The 21,231-nt window shown below is 40.3% G+C and overlaps 1 protein-coding gene across 1 annotated transcript in view; it reads right to left on the bottom strand.

Annotated features, from left to right (window-relative positions):
* TANC1 (tetratricopeptide repeat, ankyrin repeat and coiled-coil containing 1) overlaps positions 1 to 21,231 on the bottom strand; it is a 226,962-nt gene that overhangs the window by 114,994 nt on the left and 90,737 nt on the right. Inside the window, 1 exon segment of the mRNA XM_079131851.1 lies at positions 4,977 to 5,165. Within this exon segment, the coding sequence (XP_078987977.1) occupies positions 4,977 to 5,165 (189 nt within the window).

The raw sequence follows: 21,231 nt of genomic DNA, 5'->3' as shown, positions 1-21,231 counted from the left end.
GACAGAACAGGAAGTTCAAAAGAGGGGGGATACAGAATGACCTCTCAGCCTCTTAAAATCCCTAGTAGTCCACAGCGAGGCCTGACAAAGCACCATCCATTTTAGACAGTTCCCAGAAGATGTTATCTTTAAAAAAAAAAAAAAAAAAAAAAGATCTTAAAGAATGCTGGAGAGAATGTGAAATCAATACAGCCTTTCGGGAAAGCAACTGGGCAATATGTACCAAGATTCTCCACAAATGCAAACTGTTTTGTTCAATAATTCCACTGCTGGGAACCTGCCACTCTTAAAGAGGCATCAGAGATGGGTGAAAAAAATATTGGACAAAAATATTCCTATCAGGAGTTCTGGAGACAGGTTGCACAAGAATGTGAATGGACTTACTATTAAACTGTATGCTTAAGCAATGGTTAAGATGATAAATCTTACAGGTATTTGCTCACAATTTGAAATAAAAAAATTCACACCAGAAATTTAATAGTAAAGACATTAACACCTTGGTTCATGCTGCAATTTTTAAAAAATGAAAAATAAAGTAAACATCCAACAATTGGAAATCAATTATAGAAAACTGAAACCACACACAATACATATCAAGTTGTTCAAGCAAACTGGAAATTCATCATGAAACAATATGAAGGGAAAAAATGTATAGCATAAAACCCTTATATCATGTGTTCTCAGGTTTAGGTGGAAGTTTAAAATAAAGACTAGAAAAAATAATATCAAAATGCTGGCAGTAGTTCTCAATAATGAGATTTCCAAATTTTCTCCAAGAAGTATTCTTGCAGGGTGCAGGGAAACAGCACCTTGGCAGACGTTAACTCATTGTCCAAGAATCAAGCAGGATGACTTCCACCTCACAGCCTGTCAGTGTTCAGGTTTTCCCCTTAAAGAAACAGCAAGAGGGGTTTTCAAAACTGCCACATGGAATGTGTCAACTGTGAGATGGAAATGGAACCGAGCTGGGCAGAAGTAGAAATGGCAGCACACTCCCCAGTCTCCCCACACAAGCCAGTACAGTACAAGCAGAAGAGCAATGTAGTGTTAGGGTCACTTATTGGAGATACTTGAGATACAAAGTGTTTTGGATTTGGGAATATTTGCATATACATAATGAGATATGGGTGTGTGACCCAAGTTTAACACAAAATTTATTTGTTACATATATGTCTTACACACATAGCCTAAAGGTAATTTTATACAATATTCTTGGCATGCCTGCATTTTGACTGTGACCTGTTTTCCAATTGACAAGGTATGTATGTGCTCAAAAAGTTCAGAATTTTGGAGCATTTCAGATTTCCAGATTATGGAGGCTCCACCCATATCCCCATTATCTGTTGTTACCTACAGTATTTCAAAAGGCTGGTTCTCATTCATGCCTGACCCTTTTGATTATTTCATAACGGGCTAAAGTGATCTGGGAAAAGGAATGCAAATGTGAAATAACTAATGATATTACAAATAAATAAACCACAGTAAATGGGCTTTACTCTTCCCTGAAAGACAAAAGGATACATTACAAATATTGATTAGCTCTTAATCCAAAAAGGATTACAGCAGCCACAGAACTATTTTCGTGGATGCTGGTCCTTCTTTTCATTACCGGGAAATGGATTTTCCATTTAGAAAAACAAAAATTTTAAAACAATACTCAGAAAATGAATTTTCTAACTAGCAGTGGAAAAAATATAAATAGAGGAAGGGAGCAGAAAGGTTAAAAAAAAACAAAAACTCAATATAAAGTGGAAGGTGAGACCTTCCATCATGTAAAATGTAAAATGCAGGGCCACATTAATATAAAATCCAGAGGCTAATCACCAATTATATTAATACAAATTTTTATTAATACAGGTTGTGTGATTCAAAGTGCCTTATTTACAGGAGTTTATAGCTTTTGACCCTTGCTAGAATAGAATAATAGTTCCAGTCTCTGACAGTTTCTTGATTAGCATCAATTAGTGAAGAGTTTCTATCCAAACAAGCAAGACAGGTTAGGTTTTGTTAAAAAAATTAAAAAATAAAAAAAAACAAGAAACTACAACAAGAAAATTCTTCTTAAACAAGAAAGGGGTCTAATCTTACAAATCAGAATAAAAGTGATCAAGGTAAACTCAGAGCTGGGTCTGAGCACAGCCCACTGGAGAGGAGGGGTAAGACACAGGAGCGGGCGTGGTTCAGTCCCTTCTGGGAGCTACAGACACACAGTACTTACTGTATCATTAGGAGTAACAGTGCAAGTTTCTAAAATACATGCATATTTTTAAACCCAGTGCACATTCACAGCCATATGTCAATACAATTTTTTTTTTTTTTTTTTAAACAGGCAGGTAGAACATTAGGGCTGCAGGTATTTTCCCAACAGTATGGCTTAATCAAAAATCTGTGCATTAGACACTGTGGGGAAAAAATGCTGTTTATCATTTAATGTATTCTGAGTCACTTCCATTTTTAAGCAAGTGTCTCTGACCTTAACTTTTCAAATTAAAATTACCAAGATAATGAAGCCAAATCACCACTGTGAGACACTAATTTGCTACACAAATTTGAGCAGCACACAAGAGCTGCTCTGTTAGAGACATACCTGTTTATTTCATTTGGATCAAAAACATTTATTATGGAGAATATTTTCTACAATCCATTAAAAGGTTGAATGATGCAGAATTACTATTCCCTTCTATTCATAAGGCCAAGCAAAGAATTTAGCAAAAACAAATTTCATTATGTGGAAGGGAAAAACTTGAGGATGATTTCTCAAAGCTGAAAATATCTAATATTGGTCCAGGCACATAAGGAGACACGTCTCATCAGGATTACTCTGGCCGCAGCCCAGAGCCCCCATGAAACCGTTCTGGATGGCCAAGCCATACCTTGCTATCAAAAGTCCCACTAAAACAGAACTGAATTTGTTATTAATAATAAAATTACATCTGAAGTACAGTATTCCCTGGAGTCTCTTAGATATTCCTTAGTCCTATGGCTCAAGCAACATCTATTCATTCACAGTAGCACAGACAATAAGAGGGAACATGGTCCAAAATATTAAATCTCTGTGCTTGGCATTACCTTCATCTGCGGTCCCTTAAGGATACAGATGAGTTCAGAATCATCTCTATTTTACATGCATAATAAGGTATACTGAGATAAGACATCCTGCGTGTCCTCAAGCATCAGATAAACAAAGCACATACCGTTAAAGAAAAAATCATTCAATAATACTTGTAAAAGCACAGAAAGACATACTTCATTCAGGTGTGGGTTTGGGGACCACTTGCAGAGGCATCTTGCAGTTGAGGAGAGAGACTGAGCTCAACTCTGAGTACAGCATTGCTTAGTGGGAATTCACAGACAAGGAGCAGGGTGCAGGCCGCGCATGGAATGTCACAAACATTAGGAGTAAGTGGGAGATTTTCGCTCAACTGACCTAACAGGATCCATGCTAAAGACTGGCCAGGGTGATTAGGCATCAACTGTGGAATGGTGCAGGGTGAGGAAGCTGATCAGACTGGGGGTAAGTCTTCAGTTTGCTAAACTGACTTGGCAGGTTTCTTTGCTAAAACTGGATTTTACAATAGAATGCATAGATGAGCCTGGGAGAAGGTTCAGAAGCCTGAATAAAGTTTGGCAAAACAAAGAAGTTGTATCAATACACACACTAACTCAGAGAAAAAGAACAAATAACTTAGTAGGTCAAAAGGCAAAGGTTAGATGCTGTACGTAATTTTTAGAAAGAAGAATAAATCTGACCAGAATAACCTAGTGAGAGAGGTAGTGTGGGAACTAAGATTTGAAGGAAGAGAAGACATCTGACATAGAGATAGAGCAGTGGGGCGGGCAGAGAGGGAAGCAAGGACATTTCAGGAATTTCCCCAAATACTGATAAACAGGTCAAATTCCTTGGCACAGGAAATCACTTCATACCAAAAAGGTTTCCAAGTTCCAGCTAAATGACTGGACTGTAAACAATGCTGAACAAAATAAGAAAATTCTAGAACAATAAAAGATTTTTGGACACTCACCAAATTCAGAGCACCATTTCTAACATTCAAACCCTTGAGGTTTGCCCTCCTAATCAAATATCCACCAAGAAATTCAGAAATAACGCATATGTCATCTCGAGTAATACAAATATTTGGAAAACCAGAAAAACAGATACTAATTAATTTTAGAGACCCAGGGCACATTTTAGATGAATTCTGAATATGTTTAACTGAGAAGAATCTTGGTGCTTGTGCAGCATCAGCAAGGCCCCAAATTATCTTGCCTTTTGTAAACAAATACTCAGCAAATTCGAAAATATCAAAGAACTGTTATGGTTCCAATATAAGCATCTGGGAAAGGCTCTCCTCACATTTGAATTATAATCCCTCAAAGTTAAATAATACTTGTGTTTTGGGGGAACTGGAGGTAATGTTCAGTGAAAGAAATTGATAATGGTGAGGGAAGCCAAAATACTTTATATAAGTAATTCATAAGTCCCTTGCCCCGGCCCCTTTACAAGTCTGAATTTTTACAAGCAATTAAATTTTATATCTGTTCCAATGTGGGCTGACATAATCAAGTAAAACATATCAGTATATAAGGCTTGGTAGCAATAAAGAGGCTTGTCCTATGACACTTGCCTACCTCTGTAACCTCCAAATGTACCATACAGTCTACAATGCTCCTTAATTCAGTAGCAAGAAACCAACAGAACCTGTGGCTAACATAGAAACTGATCTTGAATCGTTTAAAAGTCTAGCCTGGAAGTTCAAACAGTTAACATGGGGGTTGATAAAGAGATAAATCTACTAAAACCATACTTTAAAAAAAGGGTAGAAGGGGTTCCCCTCTTCTGAAAGTTACTGTAACAAAGAAAAAACATTCTCCCAGAAGATTTCCTGCAGGTACTCAGTGTGCTTGACTTTGATCCCAGGTTATTACTTATACAACTCAAGACAGCTTGTTTGGATGCCATTCTATTGCTTGTTTACCTGGGGATTTTTTGTTTGATCTTGATTGCACCAAGTGAGACTGTCGAGGCAGCAAGGGTGATGAAGGCAGAGACATTGAGACACCTTTGGCCAAGCTCACCCGATAGGTGTCCTCTGCTATGCTCACAGGGGCGTCAACACCATGTCCAGGGGGCAAGACTGGAGAAGTCTCTTGACTGAAGTCACCTCCTGGAGTGGAGAGATAATACCTTAGGTTACACCGTCCATTACAAGTTGACATGAATTTAATTCCCAAGAACTACATTCTTAAAATATAATTGCCATATAACATACATCTTGACTTTATTTTTTTAGTTGTACATGGACAAAATACCTTTATTTTTATTTATGTGATGCTGAGGATCAAACCCAGTGCCCCACACATGCGAGGCAAGCGCTTTACCACTGATCCATAGTCCAGCCCTTGACTTTCTTTTACATGACTTTCCCTTACCACTCTTAAAACTTTTTGCCCTCCGAGAGATAATGTAACCTTTACCACTCAAGCATCAAGGAACTCTGCCCCGATCCCTTTCTATACTACCTAACTAGTCTGGTTGCTTCCTGACAATGGGTCCAGCAAGTCATGGATCTGAGATTAGATGTAGAATGAAGGATCCACAAAAAGTTTTGATGTCAGCTAAGAAAAGGGAAGGGGTGACTGGCCTTACGTGAGTATCTCAAGAACAGATTCCAAAGCCAAGAGCTGCTCCCAGGCCTCCTGTGCTCCTTTCCAATAAAGAAAGTCCAAGGAAGGTCTGGACTGTTTCCACATTCCTTCCAGCACCACCCCTCTGCTCTCCCATCCCATCTACGCCACATGCCCCCAAACCCAGGGTCTGTCTCCTCCTAAACCTCAACCAGACCCCACCCATCACAGGACTAGAACCATGGCTCACATACTGGGCAGGTTTCCTTGATTCTCAACCCCTAAATGAATTTGGGGACAAACAAGGTTATTATAATGTAATTAAGATTCTAGTGCAGGCAGATCCTCTAAAAATAGAGAGAATGCAATTACAATGCAGGAAACATACAAAGAAGAGGGTATCTTGGCAGGAACCATTCTCTCTCTCAAAAAAAAAAAAAAAAAAAATATATATATATATAGACAGTCATAGAGTACTCAGATACCATGCTGCCCTCTTACTACTGCTGCTGCTTCATCTGACACATTTTCACTTAATCTGTACTGAGAAGCACCCACCTGAGGAAGTGCAGGAAGAGAAGGCAAATCACTACCCTGCAGATTAAAAAGCATCTTCAAGCTCTAAAGTATAGGTAGTAGAATCAGAAAGATACATGAAGTTTCCCACAAGCAAAACTGGTCTTTCTGCCAAATGCTACCCAACTGGTCCTCGCCATGCCTCCTGACTCTGAAAAGAAATCAAGATTTGAAAAAAGGGAAAATGAAAGTTGTCTACCCAGGTGAACTCAATTTTTTCAGATCTTTGTGCATAAGGCTTAAAAAGGGATGTGACCAAACCTATCGAGTTTCAAATGTCATCACTGTGCCTTTATTTTCATGTTAGGAACCATGGGGAAGGAAAGTCACTCCATCACTGACCAGAGACACTTACAAAGGCAACTCAAAACCACCAGAGCTGCAAACAGAAAAGCAGGAACTCTGGAAAGGACAAGTCAGCAAAGTCATAAAGGTAAGTTCAGTCTCTCCTGGGCCAGCTATGCTTGGAGAAGTTTTGAGAAACTTAATAAACTAAAGATTTATCACTAATTGCACAAATAATTGCCATTTGAAAGAAAAAAAAATTACTAGAAAATCTTCACTAGAGTTACAAAAGCAAGGACATTCACAGCAAATGCCTAAGAGTTCTATCACCAAGGGAGGAAAGCAGGCAGGAACGAGCACAGGCCCTTGGCTCCTAAGGTCCATGCGGATGGCAACAGCCTGTGCTGGCCTCACAACCCTCACACACTGCTTCCCTAAACAGGACTGTGAGGTGCCACTGTCACCAACCCCAGGACCACAGGAGCCAGCCTGGAATCTCACAGACTCCACCTCTTGAGGCCTTCAGCCATGTATGAAGCTTCCTGACTGCCTCCTCTTTGACTGGCAATGAAACCAATCCTAAGGTGGAGCTCGGGCTATACCCTAATACCAGCTCCCACAGGAGTGAACGCTCTCTTCTGCTCTGAAGAGACTCGAAAGAGCAGTTTTGTTTTCTCTGATCTGATATGAAGTCCTCGTGAACAGCCCCTACCACCACTGACACTCTGGTGAGGTGCCATGCCTTGCCAGAGTTGGGTCACCTGATTTGTGGCCACTGGCACAAGAAACATTAGGATACAGAGAACTTGGAAAGGGCTTGGGCCAAGGCCTCCAGGGTTCCACACACAGGATGTGGGGAACTTGAAGAGGTGACATTGTGTTTGGAGAGAGCTGCCCTGTGACTCTCATTAGATCACCTGTCACAGAACTGTGTGTGGCTGTGAGATGGCACTGTCTCCCCACCTACTCACAAGGATTTGTGGCCTATATGTAAATAAAAACCCAGACTTCAAGAAGTCCGGATGGGAACACAAAAGAAGAACACATATAACACCACCAGAAATTTCATAAGTAAGCTAATTATTACTCAGGAAAATTTGCTTGCTTAAATACCTAATTCTCCAATAGAGTACAAGAAAAATTAGGAATTGAAGGGTAGAAGATTTAAAGCATTTCCTAGTTTGTTTATATCAAGCAAGCAAATGTTTTCATTAACTGCAGATCTGGTGGGGATAGTTTCAAAAGCATGCCGTAGCCATGAGGCCTTCAGCCTTCAGAACAGCTGGGCCCAGCATTTTGATTTTATACAGGCTACAATAAAAACAACTTATTAGAGATGGGGTTGGGGGAGAGGGGTTCTATTTCAACTCGACTTAACTATCACACTATAATATCTGCCCCAGACATGCTGTTCTGTTTGGTTTTTCAGAAACAATTAAACTTCCAGCTTCCTTTTTATTAGAAAGGCAAAAAGCAGGGAGAGAAATAAGTTTTATGGATGAACAGGAGGCACAAAGCACAAAATGGGTGATCCAGCAGCTCAGAAGCTGGAGACCGCAGTTTTCAGTGTAACTGCACCAGGGCAGGGGGTTAAGGTCAAAAAGAGCTCAGAGCATCCCAGGAAACCAGAGGCAGAAAGTGGAAATCTGCTAGGGGCGTCCACAGGAACAATGCAATACTGGTTCTGGACAACATGACACCAGAAATTCTCCGGTTGATTTAACATTCCTCAGCAGATGCTTAAAGAGGTTTAAGAGGAATTAAAGGCATTTCACTGCAACAACAGAATGGCAGGCACATTTCTTAGCCTTGAATAGATGCTGCTTTCTTTTAACTTCGACCTATTCCATTCCCCACCACAGTTTAGTGATGGAAAGCACACTTCAGTCACTGTTTCTGTTGCTGCTGCAGCAGAAGTGCCTGACCCAGGAGGATAATGCATCCTCCCCAGGATGGGAAAATCACACTGTCAATGACCAGGGATTCACCAGGCCTCCCCCTGCTGCACTGGCAGGAGCTTCCCATGGAATGTCTACACACCAGAAACTACCTCATGCACCCCAACATGCTTTCTCTCCATGAGCTTCTAGTCAAGCCTTACAGATAAGAAGCTGGGGCCTGGGTGTTAACTGGGAGAACAGGGGCACCAGCCAGAACCTCCCCTCAACCAGCGAGTTCAGGGTCTAACATATTCATTGCTCCACATGTTCAAGACCTTTGGGGAAAATGGAGATCCCCAAGAGAGACATCCTGAAAATCAGTTAAATTAATATGGAATAAACACACTTTTGCTGAAAAGGGTCAGACAGTATATAACTTGCAAAGTCTAAAATATTTACATACACACACACACACACACACACACACACACCCTTTTATTTTAAAAATCAATTCCATGGATTCCAAAAATAGTAGACCAAAGAGGACAGCAGGACAAATGGACATTTATAAGCTCCTCTGCTTATAACAAAAATAAATACATATATTCAAAATAAATACATATAAATACACATATAAAAGAGGTATAAGCATCAAAATCATAGTTTGCAAAGATAATTACCAAAGGGAATAATGCCATCCAGTAAAGCATTTTGAATTGGCAGAGATGGTTTTTGATAATATTTTATTTAATTTTTTTCACTATTATGGACTGTGAAAAGAGATTTTAAATTCACAATGAAAGAAAAGCTGAATCTGGGAAATGGATGCTGAAAGGGGGCTATGCAAAAAAGCAAAGTCCGACATTGCAGATTAAAGTACACGGAGTGCAGGATTACAGATGGCTTTAAAAAACAAGGGCAATGAAGTCAGGGAGATGAAAGCAAAAACCTATTTCAGAAAGGGTAGACCTGAGCAAGGCAAGGGTGAACACAGACATTCAGGTAAACAGGTCTGCAAAGGCAGCAAATAAGGTTTCCATTTATTGTGCCATTGAAGTGGCTTGGGAAGGCAGAGGTGGAGGAGGGGAGGGTGGGAGCTTAGAATAGAAAGAGAAAGATGCTCTGTTTCTCCAGCTCCAGAAAACAGGACTCGTGTGATACATTTAACTAGGGCATTAAAGGTATTACAGCATCTTTTGTGCAGTTCCTGCCTCCAAGCACACTAATGTTTCTTAAACATATTTTCCATTATAAGGTTTTATAACCACATAATGCACATATATTTACAGAAACCAGGAAATTGGAAACAATTTCCTCCCTAAGATCTAGTATCCTTTTTGAACCCTGCAGAAGGCGCTATCTGCAACTGAAAGCACTTTCAAGTACCTGATGTCTTCTGGGATCCTCTAGTTTCTAGGCAGAGCTACTGTTCGCTAATGTGTATGTTCAAAAAGAAAGATAAAATGCATCCAAGTAAACAATCTTCAAAAGCATTCACACAATCATGACTAATTCTCAAACAATACCACTAAGGGGTGAGAAAGCAGCTAGCCCCCAGGGTACAGAAAAACCTAGCCAATTGGACAAGTGTGTCCTTTTGTCTTCAGAAATCTGTCAGGTGGGTTCTAAACAGAGATCAGTAAATACTGTCCTCACACTTCACTGTGCAGAATCAAATGTACAAATGTGTTTTCCCCTAAAACAGATGAGTAAACAGACTGGCATTTCTTCTCTAACTGGACATTAGTTTTCCTTTAAGACATGTCACCATGCAAGAGTTTCCGTTTTACAAATATATGACCTCAGATAAACTCCTACCCCCAAACCCCACAAGAGAGTACTTTAAAATAAATGCTTTATAGATGTACTGGGTGCCAGGACAGGGTGTTAGGTTCTCTCTTTACATTACCTCATTTAATCTTCCCAACCACCCCACAAGAAGGTGCTATTACTAGCCCCCTTCTCAGATGAGAAAACTGAGGCAAAAAAAGAATCAAGCATCATGCTCAAGGGCACCAGCAAATATCCAAATGGAAGGTGAACCAGGCAATTGGACCCAGATCTTTTTTCTCAGTACTGCTCCCCTTGGAGAAGGTTGCTGAGATATGTTTTCAACATTATGTCATACTGTATACTTAATAGGGAAAACCAATAATAGTGTATGTAGGTCTATACACAGCCCAGGCCACTGTAAAAAGAAACCTGTTCCCTCATCTATTTTCCCATTCTGTGCTGGCTGGCTAATTAGTTCCTCAGCACTCCTGGAATGCTCCCCTGGGGAGGCACCCAGGCCCAGTGATCATTAATTTTCTTTCAATCACACCATATATTCCTGGCATGCAAGCAAAGTGGATCTGAGATATAGGTGTTCAGTCATCAAGCACCCTAAATAGTTTCTTCTTTTTTCGTCTGCTACCGTACATTCGTTAACTCCTGCAGCATTGGGCCTGCTATTTCTACCACAGGTGTGCCTGGAGCCATTCCTGCCAGGAGAATGCCAAGTCCCACCTATCTGCTTAGCCTGGACCAAGAATAAAATAATGGGTCAGCTGTAGGTAAAAGCAACCTGGAAGTGTTCATCATACACCAGGAAGGAATTCATTACCCTACATTTCCTCACCAGCAACATGGACGTTACCCAGGTCCACTGGTCTTGGGGACCACACAGCAAGTGGGTCCACAGCTTTGCCAGGCTTAGTGCTCTTGCTCACAGCAGCAGTTCCCTGCCCCTCCATAGAGGAAGGTACCTGGGTCCTGCCCAGGAGGTTGCTTTACCTGGTATGGCTCAGGTAATGGTTTTAAAGCTCACCAAGTGATTCTGGTGACCACCACAACAAGAAGGTTGTCAAAAGGATCTGAAATGTTTATGCTCCAATTCAGAACAAAAATTCCACTGCTCAGCTCTAGTTCAATTTGGGAGGCAAAGGTTGGTAAAGAAAACAGGTTTATTTGAACCTTGAAAAAGACAGAGACCTCTTCTGTTTTAAATCTCTATCTTTTGGGGACTTGGGGGGTGTGAACAGCTTTTGTAAGAGCGGGGTACAGTAAGACAAAAGGCAGGAATAATGTAGATTTAGCTAGGCTGTGCTAGTCAGAAACATGTCAGGGTATCATTTTCCCTGGTGCCCCCAGGCCAGGGGCAGCCCCTCAATCTCCACTCTCAGCAAGAGGAAACTCCAGATCCAAAAAAGCAGTTTTCAGGAAGTTGCCTTTAATTTTCAAGTAGCTGTGTTTTAGTATCACAAAGATAGGAAAAGAAACTTCAGGGAATGCTCAGTCATACAGATGACTAAAATTAAAGCTTTCATTATTCAAAATGTGCATTCCCTGAGTGTGTATATGTATATTACGTATGTACGTATGAAAATGCACAGGCACATACCGTATGACTGCATACACAAGATGGATATAGACATACGCAATTGTATGGGGGGCTCCAGAAAGACACATGGAGCCAACAGTGGTGGTTGCTGGGAATGGGAACTGACCAATTGGGAGCTCAGATGGGAGCTCACTAGTTTATGGTTTGACATTTTCTACAGGCATATATTTTCTGTAAATATTTAAATTTGTATTCCCTAGGATTGAGCCATGTGTAAATTTGAAGATCTTTAGGCAAAAGAGCCACCAGCTCTGGCCTAACTGGGTGAGTGAAATGAAGTTCTAGTTCACGAAGTATGTGCTCAAAGATGAGTGTGGTGCTTACTGCTCACAGGTGACTTGTCTGCAGTTGGCTGAGGTACAGACATGGGAGGAAGAAGAGCAGTGTGCACTGCTCTGAAGGTGTGGCAACCACTCCACCAGGGATGGGTAGGCCTTTTTGCTGTTGGCACCCTGCCCAGTCCCCCTCCAGATCCTGCCCATCTCCGTTGTCAGTGACATGAGTGGGCATACCTACAAATGCACAGGACACTGGGAAAACATCCGGTGGTACCCTAGGGAAGTAGGAAGAACAGGCATGGGGGTGGAATGGGGTGAAGGGCAAAAAAGCAGAGGCTTAAAAGGAAAAAAAAAAATCAAGGCAGGATAGGATGAAGGAAAAAAGAAGTCAAAGGAAGAAGAGGAACAGCCCAGTTGTGGGGAGGGGCAGGATGGAGAGGGGGGAAGGTGGTCCAAGCATGAATCCTGTTTGTGTTTAAAACTCCATCTGGCAAGCAGTCCTGGCAAAGACTCTCCCAGGACCCTGGTAAAATATCTATAACTACAGAGTAGTTATAGAGAACTACAATGAGAACTACAGAACACTAAAGAAAGAAATCGAAGAAAACCTTAGAAGATGGAAAGATCTCCCATGTTCTTGGATAGGCCGAATTAATATTGTCAAAATGGCCATACTACCAAAAGTGCTATACAGATTCAATGCAATCCCAATTAAAATCCCAATGACGTACCTTACAGAAATAGAGCAAGCAATCATGAAATTCATCTGGAAGAATAAGAAACCCAGAATAGCTAAAGCAATCCTTCGCAGGAAAAATGAAGCAGGGGGTATCGCAATACCCGAACTTCAACTTTATTACAAAGCAATAGTAACAAAGACGGCATGGTACTGGTACCAAAATAGACAGGTAGATCAATGGTACAGAATAGAGGACACGGACACAAACCCAAATAAATACAACTTTCTAATACTAGACAAAGGCGCCAAAAATATGCAATGGAGAAAAGATAGCCTCTTCAACAAATGGTGCTGGGAGAATTGGAAATCCATATGCAACAGAATGAAACTAAACCCATATCTCTCACCCTGCACAAAACTCAACTCAAAATGGATTAAGGACCTTGGAATCAGACCAGAGACTCTGCAGATTATAGAAGAAAAAGTAGGTCCCGATCTTCAACATGTCGGCCTAGGACCAGACTTCCTCAACAGGACTCCCATAGCACAAGAAATAAAAGCAAGAATCAATAACTGGGATAGATTCAAACTAAAAAGCTTTCTCTCAGCAAAGGAAACTATCAGTAATGTGAAGAAAGAGCCTACAGAGTGGGAGAATATCTTTGCCAATCATACTTCAGATAGAGCACTAATCTCCAGAATCTATAAAGAACTCAAAAAACTCTACACCAAGAATACAAATAATCCAATCGACAAATGGGCTAAGGAAATGAACAGACACTTCACAGAAGAAGATGTACAAGCAATCAATAAACATATGAAAAAATGTTCAACATCTCTAGTAATAAGAGAAATGTAAATCAAAACCACCCTAAGATTCCATCTCACCCCAATTAGAATGGCGATTATCAAAAATACAAGCAACAGGTGTTGGCGAGGATGTGGGGAGAAAGGTACACTCATACATTGCTGGTGGGGCTGCAAATTAGTGCAGCCACTCTGGAAAGCAGTGTGGAGATTCCTTAGAAAACTTGGAATGGACCCTCCATTTGACCCAGCTATCCCACTCCTTGGCCTATACCCAAAGGATCTAAAATCAGCATACTACAGAGATACAGCCACATCAATGTTCATAGCTGCTCAATTCACAATAGCCAGACTATGGAACCAACCTAGATGCCCTTCAATTGACGAGTGGATAAAGAAACTGTGGTATATATACACAATGGAATATTACTCAGCCATAAAGAATGACAAAATTATGGCATTTGCAGGCAAATGGATGAAATTGGAGAATATCATGCTAAGTGAGATAAGCCAATCTCAAAAAGACAAGGGACGAATGATATCGCTAATAAGTGGAGGATGACACATAATGGGGGGGAGGGAAGGGTTAGTGTTAGGGTTAGAGTTAGGGTTAGGGAGGGGGGCAAGTATGGAGGAAGAAAGTACTGTATAGAGGGTAAAGAGGGGTGGGAGGGGTGGGGGGAAGGGGAAAAAATAACAGAATGAATCAAACAACATTATTGTATGTGGATTTATGATTACACAAATGGTATGCCTTTGCACCATGTACAAACAGAGAGGCAACATGTATCTCATTTGTTTACAATAAAATAAAATATAAATAAATAAATAAATAAATAAATAAATAAATAAATAAATAAGATGAAAAAAAAACAAAAAACAAAAAAAAACTCACGTACAAAAAGCTACCGAAAATAAGGGACTGCCAAAAGGAAAAGAAATCCCAGTAACTGTAAGGAAGACAAAGAAGATCTTTTGCTGTTGCAACAAAGAATTGGTCCTCTAACCACTCTGCTATGTGTGAAGCAGCAGAGCCCACCCTCCAGGCAGGGCGGATGTGAAACCCTTTCTTCCTTCCCGGACTCCACCCCATACCTCCTGCAGCAACTCATAGGTCCTGAAGCTTAAAACATGACTGGTTCCATTTCATTAGATTATTTTTCCTTTGATAAGTCTCCCCCAAAATCATCAGTGGTGGGAGATGGAGAAAACTTTTTTATTAGTGAAAGGAAAGGGTGCATCTTCCTGAAGACTCAGAGAAAGAAGACTGAGAGCAAAACAGGGCGCTGCTCAGCATCCTCCATGGAATCCAGGATGACCAGCCTTCGTACCCTTACATGGTGCTCCTTTTCTGGGTAATCTATACTATAGACTAAGATCAATTAGCACTATAAAAAATCCAGCCAATGATAAGGAAAACAACCTTGGAAGGTTTCCCCAGAATTCAGAATAAAAGGACAAAATTTTTAACAATATGAAAAAAATTATTATACATATGGAAAAGAAAGGTTGTTTTAGAGAAGAAGAAAACAAAGAGAAGATGAAGTAATTAAAACACTTTTTTGAACAGAAGAATGCAGACAAAAGAGAGCCACCATGCACTGGGCTACTTTTCTGAAGGGAGACCTACACCTAGACTCATCAGGTAAAACTTTAAATTGAAAGTTTAAGAAAAGATTACCACAGGCATCCAAAGTAAGTATTTTAAAAGATTTAATAGGACACAAAACCACAGGGGACTTTGAAAGGAACCAGAACCCAGTTGTCCTTAGATACCCTGCATTGGCCTCCCAGAGCTGCTATAACAAAGTACCACAAATTAGGTGGTTCAAATAGCCAAAACTTCTTTTCTCATATTTCTGATGGCTATAAGCCCCAAATCAAGGTGCAGGGCAGGACAGTGCTCTCTCTGGAGGCTCTGAGCAGAGCCTCACCTATGCTTCTCTCTCCATTCCTGGTACGGTCAGCAAACCCTGTTGTTCCTTGGTTTGTAGACTCCTCACTCCAACCTCTGCCTACACTATTGCATGGTGTACTGCCTGTGTCCTCTCTTCTAAAGGACCCACCAAATCAATAGGACCATTATTTTAATATGATTCAATTTGAAAAGACCTCGTTTAACTTGATTTACATCTGCAAAGATTTTTTTTCCAAAAAAGATCATAAGTCTGTATCAAAGGTTGGGGACTTTTAACCTTTGAAAGGGGCAAGGGGCTTAATTCAAGCCCCAAAATTTCTCTCCAACACCACAAGCCAGAAGTCAAAAAGCAACATCTATAAAACTTGAGGGAGGGAAGCACATGACTAAGTCTTATAAAACTGTACCAAGTTTTCCAGTATGTGCCATACCAACCCAAAAACATTCTGAAATATTTGAAAGTTCAGTACATTTCTCCTTTTGAAGAAACAACAGGCTACTTAGGAGAAGAACTGAAATTAACTACTCAGTAGTGGGGGACATTAGGGTTTAAAAAAAAAAAAAGAAAGAAAGAAAGAAATTCTGGGTGCAGTGGCACATGCCTTAATCCCAGCAGTTCTGGAGCCTGAGGCAGGAGGATCATGAGTTCAAAGCCAGCCTCAGCAGCTTCTTGAGGCCTTAAGCAATTTAGCAAGACCCTGTGTCAAAATAAGATATAAAAAGGGCTGGGATGTGGCTCAGAGGCTATGCACCCCTGGGTTCAATCCCCAGTACAAAAAAAAAAAAAAAAAAAAAAAAAGCAATAAACTCAATAACCCAAACCTTCTAGCACTTCATTCAACTATCCCTCTCCACTCCCTTTTCATTCAGGAAATGTGTTTTTTGAACCATATCCTTCATCCCACAGTGTAGAATCTCTTACCTTATCTGGGTGACCTCTTGAAATAATAGCTCATGCTGCCTTGCCAGAACTTGCTAACAATGGCTCGCATTTTTTTACATGATTGGGACACTAGACAGGGAATGCTTTCTCTGCCCCCACCCACCCCTCTAAGCAAGCAAAGAGGCACAGAGCACCACAATGACCATTTTCACTGCCAGGGAACAAATTACAAAAACGACAAAGAAAAATCAGTTTACCATATGATCAACATTTTTTTAAAACATGTGGAATAAACATCTAAGCCAGTATACACAATCTTTTATATGCCACATGACAATAATGGGGAAATAATATACACATCCAAAAGCTTAGAAGGTAGTTTAGCAAAATGTTGACAGTGGTTGCTCTTAAGGGGGTGGATATGGATGATTTTTTTCCCCTTTCTGTTTTCAGTTTGACATATCCTGGCAGCTTTTGCAACAAGAATGTTTTATAAGATAAAATACGCTATTTTGTTGGACACACTTATTTGAAATATAAATCTGTATCTATCTCCCTGTACTTCCTCAGGAAGAAGGGCTTGCTTTTCTTTCTTCCAGGTACCTCCAACTATGCCCACTGCTTTCATTCACCCCATCTGGCTCAGACTTGCCCTTGTTCAGCCAGAACCAACTGCCCTCAGCCAGCTCTTACTGAGTCCGATGGTTTTCCCTATGGATTGCTCTCATACATGAAGCTCTGGACTGGTTCCCTTACAAAGAACTTAGAGGAAAACACACTACCCTGGCTGCTTTACTCCAAATTCCCTGCCTTTGGCCTTTAATCTCAACCAATTAATGCTTTTCTTAACATTAAAACTTCCTCAAAAACAACCTAAATATTCCCTCTTAATGTCTAATAACACAGAAAACTGCACTTTTTCTGCAGAACTTTCTTGGAGGTGAAATGAAAAATGACAGCAGGACCATGGTACTGCATATCTCATGTCACTGGTGCCCCCAGACCCAAGCAAGAAGACAGTCAGGAGCTGCTACCACCTATTAGATGTCCAACCACTTAAACCATTCTCTCAGTCACACACTAGCACACGGTTATTGCCAGAGTTCATTTACCCTGGAACTTATATTAAGTAGGTACCCAAGCAACATATCAGAGCTGTTGTAACCAGAAATGTATGCCGGCTGAGAATCTGCCCTGATAATGACTAAGCTAGCAGTCATTAACCTTTACCACGTGCCAGGCACCTTCCCAAGGACTTTATACACAGGAACTGAGTCATTCGTCCTGTTTCACTTGAAGCAGATGCCACCACTGTCCCCTGCTACAGCTTAGGAAACTGAGGCACAGGGAAGCTAAAGTAAGTTGCCTGGGGTCCCACAGCCTGTAAGTGGCAGACCCAGAATAGAAGCCAGGCACTCCAGTTGCAGTCAGAACTCATCACACCAGCCTGTCGTCCCAAAGGGCAGATTCCCTAACCAAGGTGCCTACTGAGTACGAAGCACAGTTTGGTGCTTAAGAAATTCTGATTGTTATCCACAGATACTTTAGCAAGTCATGTTTCTTTGAATGATAATCATCAAGAACATTCTGTCATATTGGACATGCTGACATTTTGGGGGTGGAAAAATAAGTGGAGGGGAAAAGACTTTTAGAACAATACCATAACCAGTACACCACCCCCTCACTAACTACTCAAATCCAAACTCTCTGGCAGGCCCAGCAGCAAAGCCGTCTGCCAGCAGGCCTCATTACCAGAGAAGGGGAGAGAATAAAAGGGAGCTGCTATCATTTATCTCACTTCAACTCTTCACAAGGAAAATGGTATCTATAAACATTTTGGAGAAAATGCCTTAAAGTTTCTAGGCAGCATGTAAAGTTTCTTCCCCACAAAAACACATTTAAAAATGTAACACAACCAGCCTAGTTCACATTCAAGAAAGCAGCAGACTAAATCAACTGTGTACATGTGGCTGTGTAACAAGGTCCTTTTTCAGGCCGCTATAGGGGGTCAGGAAGAGAATGAGATGACTTCGCATTTTCTGTATGCCTGTGTTTTATTTGTCATATTCCTGCTCTATCATCACCACCGAAAAAAAGAAAAAAAAAAAAAAACTGCTCAGTTTTCAAAACAGCAGCCTCAATGACATGTCTGGTAAAATATCTTAGCAACAATGTCAATATTGTCTCACTGCAGCTAACCATATTAACATTCCACTCCTATCATGATTTCTCAAATATAAAATGGAATGCAAGTAATTCAACTCATTCATTCTTTGACTATCTCTCTGGGAAAAGAGCCCTCTAACATCATGTAACATCAAAATTATATTCACTAGCTATTACTCTTTGTGTATCTAACTTGCAAGTGTGAGTATGTGAGTAAGCAAATGTTGACAAGGAATAGGCATAAACACAAGAACCAAACAAAATATACTGACACATTACTTTGATCAAATCCTAGCCCTTGTTATTTCTGTAATGGAATCCTTTCACTTATCTGCTTGTGTATCTTTATTTCAAGTTCATCTTTATAGAATTGCCAAGAACTAGATAATGGGGAATCTGCTTCTAAGAGTTTATATGCACATTTGCATGGCTGTTTGGAACTGTCCCGTCAGTGACATAAGAATCAACAGCATACTAACAATTCCCAAACAGTTCCCAAATTTGACCTTTCAAAATTCACCTCTCCCTCACCTACCAAAAATAAAATTACAGATACTAGGACCCCACTCATGCTGAGTGATTCAGTAGGTCTGGTGGGAACATACGTCCACCAGTGCCAAAGTGAAATGGCAAAGTTAGGAATCACTGCATGGCACAATTACCTCAGGGCCCACTCTTGTGAAGCCGAGAACACTGAATCTTGCGTGCACAGCACCTTTGAATACACGCACATCTTCTTTAAAGACATCCAAGCTTTTGGCTTCAGATCCTTGCATTCACACCTCATATATCCCCCCCACCCCCACCCCTTCTCCTAGCAAAAGCATGCCCTCCTGGACTGTTTACTGTACTGTCCTACAGCACTGTGCTGAGGACATGCCTATTACCACAGCTCTTGCCTCCATCTGCACCAGATGGAATGGTGGGGGTTGTGCCTGCCACTCACATGAGTGAGCTAAGAAAGCAAGAATATCCAAGTATGGTACTATGCTAAAGTCTAAAGGAGAGTGACAGGGACACAAAAGCAAAGACCAAGGATGGTATAGAAATTACTACAGATGCTTACTATGATCCAGGCACTATTATAAGCACTTTAACTCATTTAATCTTCACAAGAACCAACAACTGATGAGTAGGTAGTAATCCCTTGGTACTGGCAGGGCATTGGTTCCAAGACTTCCAGTGGATACCAAAATCTGAGGATGCTCACATTCCCTTATATAAAATGTCACAGTACTTGCATGTAACCTACACATATCCTCCTGTATACTTTAAATCATCTCTAGATTACTTATAATACCTAGTACAATGTAAATGCTATGTAAATAAAATAGTTGTTGTGCTGCATTGTCTGGGGAAAGGCAAGGAAAATCTGTCCATATTCTGAACAGATGCAACATTTTCCCCCCCTGAATAGTAGGTTGAATCTGCAGATGTGGAGCCCACAGATGCTGGGGACTAGTGTTGTTATCCATTTTACGGATAAAAACAATGGAAACACAGTAAGATTAAGCAGTTTAAGCTGGGAACTGAACCCGAGCTGCCTGCTGCTGTACTGCTCAGATCACAGGCTTTGGAGAGAGAAACTGGCCTCTAATCCTGCCTCTGCCACTTTGTAATGGTGTAGTCTTAAGGCAGTTCTTCAGCCTTTCTAAAAACCATGTGAGGTACCTGTTCATAAGCATTTAGCACACTGACTGATACACAGCAATTTTTCCGAAGTACCACTACATGTTTTCTCCAGAGAATTTACTTCCTGGTTAACTGTGGTTATTTCCTACCTTCTTTAATATCTTAAGTAGAAAAAAGGTACCTCTTTCCTCCAATATTTAGTATGGAAAGACTTTGGATACAAATCTAAGTATTTGTGTGATGATACTTCATTTCTTTGACCCATGAGTAAATCCAAAATCAAGTATAACATGTAGTTTCTTTTTTAAATCTTTACATTTTTAACCTGATATTGGATTTTGTTTAAAATTTTCATTTTACTCATAATTGCTTTTAAAACACAGAGATCATCACCTTTATTTTATAGGTAAGAAAGCTGGGATTAAGAAAAACTACTTGAATAAATATATTCAAACTAGTAGGTACATTTTAAAAACCCAAGTGTTTTGAAGCCAAACCAGTAGAGCTCTTATTTAAGATGCTACTTCCATTAATCAGAAGGGGCTTCAAATACTCCTTGGAAGTCTAATAACCAAGGTAACAATTTAATGGATGGAGGGGAGCAAACTCTCCAGAATCTCTAATCCTCAGAATCTTGGAGCTAAGCATCAGCTCTGAGAGACTTAATCAGGTTCTCAACAAATTCATAGGCAAAACAAAAATACCTCCCGAAAATTATTTGTAACTTCTCCATCGGTGTTCAACACTAAACTTACAAAATTAACATAAAATCCTTTACTTAATCCTACCAAAAATAATTGCTGACTTAAAATAATCTTTGTAGGCTTTATTATTCAAAATTAAACAGGAGACATGTTTACCTTGCTTAGAACTTTAACCATTTATCAAAACATGAAAACAGCTACTGAACCTAAAAGAAAGGTAAGTAGAACAACATGAAAAAAATTTTAGTTATTATTGACAAATACTCATTATGCCAAGCATAACATAAATATCAATTAATTTAATTCTAAATGAGCCACGAGGCACAGAGAGGTTAAGTAATTTGCCTAAATTCACATAGCTAGTAAATCATGGAGCCATGATACAAACCTAGGCAGTATGGTTTCAAATGGCCAAT

The sequence above is a fragment of the Sciurus vulgaris genome (assembly GCF_902686455.1).
Source record: "Sciurus vulgaris genome assembly, chromosome: 3".
Classification (NCBI taxonomy): domain Eukaryota; kingdom Metazoa; phylum Chordata; class Mammalia; order Rodentia; family Sciuridae; genus Sciurus; species Sciurus vulgaris.
Note: the sequence above shows the minus strand (reverse complement) of the source record. Positions and strands in the feature narration are given on the sequence as shown.